The 7,224-nt window shown below is 35.9% G+C and overlaps 1 protein-coding gene across 1 annotated transcript; it reads left to right on the forward strand.

Moving 5' to 3' along the window:
* The first annotated feature begins 3,717 nt into the window (after positions 1-3,717).
* On the forward strand, positions 3,718-6,672 carry LOC135216829 (glycine-rich protein 3-like). Its single transcript, XM_064252330.1, has 2 exons — positions 3,718-3,847; positions 6,064-6,672. Exons 1-2 carry the CDS (start codon positions 3,839-3,841, stop codon positions 6,313-6,315), a joined length of 261 nt encoding a protein of 86 aa, XP_064108400.1. The 5' UTR covers positions 3,718-3,838; the 3' UTR covers positions 6,316-6,672.
* Positions 6,673-7,224: the final 552 nt, after the last annotated feature.

The raw sequence follows: 7,224 nt of genomic DNA on the forward strand, positions 1-7,224 counted from the left end.
GTCATTGGTCATTAGAAAAATCTGTAATAAATTTTTTAGTGATTTAGTTCCCGTAATTATCAGTTTTGGACTATACATAATACGTCACTCTCAGGCAAGGTATACATTTGATGGACATTTTCTAAATATAATTATTTATGCATATACCTATGAATATAAATGACATTTTGACAATTATTTTGAACTGACAGATCTTCTGTTGTTTTATGCATTTATATATGTATATATATAAATATATACGCATGTATTTATATATACGTATATATATGTATCTATGTATATATATATCATACATACGCATATTTAACAGTTATCATGCAAAAACCAGCTATAACTGAACAGGTTTAACCCAGCAACCTTGAACGGGTTAGAAATACATTATTCGGATTTAAAAGTTCCACCTTAAATTCGAACGGTATTCTATTCTTTGTGTCAAAAGAGATGTCTTTGTTTTGCTTTAGTATTTTTAAAAAAATTTGTTTAGTCTTTGCCATTATGTACTGCACCGTGAGACTGTATTTTCAAATAAATGATTATGCGTTTTGGTGACATTGCTAGTCAACAATTTATCCTGTGCTTGGCTGTCTGTCAGTGTCTCCAAGCAAATCCGTATACACTCACATGAAATATATATATATATATAATATATATATATATATATATATATATATATATATATATATATATATATATATATATATATATATATATATATATATATATATATATATATATATATATATATATATATATCAGTAGCGATGGGATGAGGAATTGAAAGCTTTAATCAAGAAAAATTACTCAGAAACATTGGGATTTTAATCTTAGAAATTGAGAGGAAAGGAAAGTTGGTAATAAAAATGAGGGAGCATGTGAGAAAAATACAAGGAACTTTCCTATTGAAAGATATTTTTGAGAGAAAGTTTAATGAAGAAATGAAACCCAGGATATAGTGCACTGTGTGAATGAATGAGGATCTGTGTCGATGGAGTGAGTACTCTGAAAATACGGAGAGATAAAGATGAATGAAGCAGGAGTGGATGAGTTACAGGGAGTTTGAGTTAGGGTTAACTATTCAACATCTGTGTGGATGCAGTGACGCAAGAATTCTGAGATGGGGTTGTAGATGTATGGAGCATGGAATCTCGCTTTTCTGTGGATGCTACTGTATTCTTAGTTTGGACTAAAGAATGTGACATTTCATGTGTTATTATCCACTTCAATTTTCGCTTACTCGGGGAGTAAGTCTACAAACTACTTTGTTGTTGCTGTTGTTGTTGTTGGTGGGGTAGGAAACCCTAAAAAGGTCTGAAAAAGCATTAATCCTTCAGTTAAAGATACAGGAATTTTAGGATAGGATATTTATGATTTATTTATTAGAATGAAAATATAAAAAAAAAATAATGTTCATGTTAAACATCATAGAAAAATTATTTTTAATTAAATATAGCGCATTTATATCAATTTTCGTTGGTGAAACAACTCTGCATTTGATAGTAGATTTTACCACGCGCCCCGAGTAAGCTGGAGGTCAGATCACGCCTTGTTAACTTAGAAGAAGGTAATGAGAAATTCTTGGCCCTTACTGAAGAGAAACCTCAGTATGTTGCCAAGTGGAGGAAGCTGATATAGGTGTGACGAAGACAGTAAATGAATGGTAGGAGATGAATGTGTGTGAGTTATAAAGGTGTATAGGAATATATAGGAGCAAATGTAGCTGAGGATGGAGCGATAAGCAAAGAAACTAAGAAGGTAAACACAGTAGCACTGACATTCTTGAATTGTTTTGTTTTTGGTTGTTTACAAATTGATGTCTTGGGATCCATGGGTGAAGAATTAAATAAGCTTCAAAAGATTTAGCCACTTGGTTTCATTTACACACACACACACACACACACACACACACGCTGGGTCTTACCACCTCAAAAAATAACTGTGCTAATGACAGCATTCGGTGAGAGAATCCAAAGTTTCAAACATTTTCCCTTGGGAAAAAGGGTATATAACTGTTCAACAGAATGGAGCACAAGAACAGGTTTTGATATTGGGCAACAAAGAACCTTTTGAAACCAAAGAGTGATGGGCTTATTTCCAGGCAACAAAAAGACGAAGTCACTGTGTATTATGTGGTATCCTTCCAGGCATTCGTCCAGTGACCTGTGAACCCCGGAGCTATTGGAGATATTGCTCTTTGTGCTGCCTTGGCGTAAATTATCGTCACAGCTTTTTCAAAGCTTATCCAGGGGAAATTGAACGATTGTGTCGAAGAGGATTCCACGGAGTTACTACTTGCCTGAGGGAGCGTGTGATCTTAAATTGTATATGAGTACACCTTATGATAGGTGATTACGAGCTTGGGTTGTATACTTGTAATACCGTTGAGAATATATATGTGTAATAGTAGAACCTACTGGTCACTTTTTACCAGAAATATATATATATAATATATATATATATATATATATATATTATATATATATATATATATGTATGTATGTATGTATGTATATATATATATATATATATATATATATATATATATATATATATATATATATATATATTATGGACAACTATGTACTGTATATGTATATATAAATGCATATACATATATTTATTTTGTTATAACTACTATGGCAGCATACGAATTTCATCACAAGTAGACAAGACAGGAGCAATAAATATTGTTTTTTTTTAATTTTTAGTCATCTCAAAAGACGCAGTATATATTCTCTTCGCCAGGAAAATTGACCATCATTTATATGGAAAAATGGCAATATTTTCAGACGAGTTCTGTATCAGGATTTCCTCATGTAGACGTAAATGAGTTTAGATTTTGCTAATTTTGATGACCACTTTGCCAGTCATGGTAACTCAACGACAGTGCGCTAGGTACATGCATGAATTTAAAACCGGTCCTTGTTATTCTACCATTGTCAAATTTAAAGTTGTAATGGTACCTTTATCTTCAAAGGTAAATCTTGACAGATTTTCAAGAATATGCTGGAAAGCATTGAACTTAACGTTGGCTTTTTGCGTCATTTTAATCATATATCAATTTATAGAAAAGAAAAGCTCCTTGTGAGCATTTCTTAGTAACGAGACTGTTTCTATAGTCTTCACCGTCGAGTTCAATAATCTTCTCGGGACTGCGAAGTTTAATGTGTTTATTTCACAGTTATGTGACTTAGCTGTCACGAGAAAGAAAAAAAGAGAGACGGGGAAACAAACGGGCAGAGTGGGAACGGTAATTGGGCACAGGTTGGACTTGGCCTGGGTCCAGAGAGGCGTAGGGCCGTTCGCGGGCTTTCCAGGTTGAAAGGTTCCCCGGGTTTTTCCAGCAAAATCCAGCCAGCCGACAAGAGTCGCACTGCGAACTGGATCTGTATATTACGATGCCTTGATTACAGTTGTAAATGTTTCCCAAAACTCTGATGCAGCAAGTTCTTGTATGAGTCTTCAAGTGCGTTCTATAACCAATGTGTGGGATCTGGGAGACATGCTTGAGAGGAGTGGAGGGGGAATCCTTTTTTTGTTTTTCTTTCTCACACGTCGAGTAAGTCGTTCAGATCGCTAGGTTTTGCCTCGTCCACCATCCTTATATACCCTGCTCTCCCCCCAATCCGTTCCCATCCATACCCCTGCCACAACAACCTCGGTTGCTACCCATTCGGTTGTGGCTTTTTTTTCGGTCTGGCGTGGCGCGCCGAATATACTATATAAATGCCAGCTGTACCAGGCCTTAGTTGCCACAAGTCGCGCGTACACCGCTGAGCTTGGAACGTTATAGTATCAGTCCCTTTCTGTGATCGGCAGATTGCAACTTCGAACAGACACCATGAAGGCAGTGAGTTTCTTGAGCGAGTTTGAATTGCGGATATTCATATATAGGTCGAAAGCAATCCTGGAAAAGATAAACAGGCCATACGTTATTGATATAAACTTGTTAAGAGAAGCTGCGTCTTGACGTTTGAGGAAAATTCTCTCTCTCTCTCTCTCTCTCTCTCTCTCTCTCTCTCTCTCTCTCTCTCTCTCTTCTCTCTAGGTTGTATTACTGATATTCATATACGAAGTCGTAGCTTCCCGTGAAAAGATAAACAGGCCATTAGTTAAGTAGTTGTTTAAAATAAACCTCGTCTCACTTTTGAGAATATTCTCTCTCTCTCTCTCTCTCTCTCTCTCTATGGTCTTTCAAGCCAGCGTAAGTCGAATTGTGTATATAAGCAATAGCCAGTTGTCTAAAGAGTATGATTCCCAAATGATACACAGACATATTATATCGACACTCGCCAATACACATATGTTCATGTCTCAGTGTTTGCTGTTTGTGCGTGGGTGTGTCTGTGGATGTGTTTGTTTGTTGTATCAATTGACAGATCTACTTTTTTTTTCAGCGATTAAGAATAAAACATTAATTCAGGTTTTTTGAAACAGACAATGCTGCATAGGTGTATTCCTTTTTATAGTGACCTGAATTGTGTCCATGCAATGCGTGTTAGGAGGACCCTTAATATATATATATATATATATATATATATATATATATATATATATATATATATATATATATAACTGAATCACGAAAGTTTGGAACGTGATAAATCCACAAAGGAAAATTAAACAACGGTGTTTCTGTAAGATCTTTCGACTCAACGTCCTATACTCAGCTGATAAACTGAATAAAGGACGTCGAGTCGAAAGATCTTACAGAAACTCCGTTGTTTATTATTCCTTCATGGCTTATACCTTTTATATATATATATATATATATATATATATATATATATAGATATATATATTATATATAATAATTATATATATATATATATATATATATATATATACTATGAATAACTTGATCACGAAGTATATAAAACGTGATGCTATGTATAAATAAAGGTTTTTTTGCCACGAAGGAAAAAATGAAAAAGCGAGATAGCCAAGTACTTTCGGTCCTGTTCGGACCCTTTACTGGGTCCGAACAGGAACGAAAGTACTTGGCTATTTTTTCGCTTTTTCATTTTTTCCTTCGTGGCAAAAAACCTTTATTTATATATATACTATATATATCTTGTATTTTAAGAATTTTCCATTTGAACACCTAAATGAAAACATATATCACTGTATCACTTACGATTCCATCCACTGTATCCTGACCAGCAGAGTGCTATGACATTCCATTTTCTCACGACTCATATTGAATTCCAGTATTGTTTCTAAGCTGTAATTTATTCCAGCTCACTGGAGCCCTATTTCTTACTCGTTCATTCAGGCCTTTAAATTTATCATTACCCACTACCCTTTTAGTCCTGTCTTTGAAGGTTTAGAGAGAGAGAGAGAGAGAGAGAGAGAGAGAGAGAGAGAGAGAGAGAGAGATTGTTACTTGTCCTTTGCAAGAGTCCAGTTCCAGCTATCTAACTTAGTCGTAAGAAAACGAGACGTGGCTTTACTTCCAGTTCTGGTATTCCAAAATTCTACCAGTTTTGGAGACCAGCTTCTGAATGAAAACTTTTTTTTTTTTTTTTTTTTACTTTTTATCTCTGTTCATTTCCTTGTGTTGTAACCAAATCTAAACCTTTGCTTTAGTGTTCTTTTTAATAGCGTGAGAGATGTTATTTATTTATAGGTATCTCTCAAACTGATTTCAGTTGAACCAAATAGACTATAGTAGATCACATCAACCGTGCATCTGATGTCTAGGCCCGTCTTACGACGCTCCTGATTGGCTGGTGATAAGCCAATCACGGGGGTGGAAACGCCCAGTCTCTCTCGAGAGTTCACATTGACAGTATGTATGTTCCCCCTCTCCCGAGGGATACGTCTTTCAAAAGTATCCCCCAAGAGAGATGGAACCTACATCCTGCTTACGTGAACTCTCGAGAGAGACTGAGAGTTTCCAGCCCCGTGATTGGCTTATCACCAGCCAATCAGGAGCGCCGTAAGGGACTGGCCTAGACATCAGATGCACGGTTGATGTGAATTCACTATAGCAGGGCTGTCTTTAATAATAATAATAATAATCATAATGATGATAATAATAATATTCTCAATCTTAAATTACAGGCTTTCGCGTTCCTCGTATCGTGCGTATTGCTGGGCGTAGCCTTGGCATACCCATACCCCTACCCTGAAGCCGAAGCCGACCCACAGTTCGGAGGATACGGTGGTTATGGGGGTTACGGAGGTGGCGGTTATGGAGGCGGTTACGGAGGGGGTTATGGCGGCGGTTATGGCGGTACCACATACATCCACTCTCACCAAGGCGGCCATATCCCTCACTACCACCACTACGGACACACTCACTTCGTCGGTTAGAGGATTCAGACGTCCTTCCTCACTCCAGGAGGCATTCGAGAGCAGCACTGCTTCTTTGTAGATTATGAGATATCTGTCATCATTAGATACCCGGACATATTCTGTGATCCTTGTATGTAGATCTTTTAACGATGTCTGTCACAGCACTTTATGCTTCTTTGTGGATTATCTGATATCTGTCGTCTTTAAAGACCTGGCTATTTTCTTTTGCATATCGGCCACCATTAGGTGCCTGGGTATTTTCTAGGTTTCTTTGTCTATTATGTGATGCCTGTCATCATTAAATGACTGGGATTTTCGTAGATTCTTTGTGGATTATCTGATATCTGTCATCATTAAATGCCAGGATACTTTCCACGGCTCTTGTTTATTATCTGACCTCTGTCGATTTTAAATACCTGGATATGTTTTTTTGTGATCCTTGTAGATCTTTTTGTGATCTCTGCCATCTTTTCGGGCATACGAACGTTTCCTTCTTCTGGGCTGCAAGCGTTTCTTTGACGTAGGATACCAAAAACACAAACGAAAAAGTCTTTCATGATTTTTTGTAGATTTCCTTTTTCTCTGTGATGTTAATTATATGTTATAATAAATATTCTTATAAAAAAAGCCTCTTTGTTTCTGATAATTCCTTTTGTGACTCCAAATGGTTTAAAATGTTAGAATTGTCTTGTGATAGGGGGTTTTAGAAGGAAAATTGTAGCAAAGATTAAAAATGGTTAAAGAGAATAGTGCAGTCAGCTTCAAGTGTTTTCTATCGTTAAAATTCATATATCATAGTCTCTTCATTCTTCTTCTTCTTCTTCTTCTTCTTCTTCTTCTTTCTTCTTCTTCTTCTTATTATTATTATTATTATTAATTAATTATTATTATTATTATTAATTATTATTATTATTATTATTTTCTCTG

Source organism: Macrobrachium nipponense, chromosome 6 (genome assembly GCF_015104395.2).
Source record: "Macrobrachium nipponense isolate FS-2020 chromosome 6, ASM1510439v2, whole genome shotgun sequence".
Classification (NCBI taxonomy): domain Eukaryota; kingdom Metazoa; phylum Arthropoda; class Malacostraca; order Decapoda; family Palaemonidae; genus Macrobrachium; species Macrobrachium nipponense.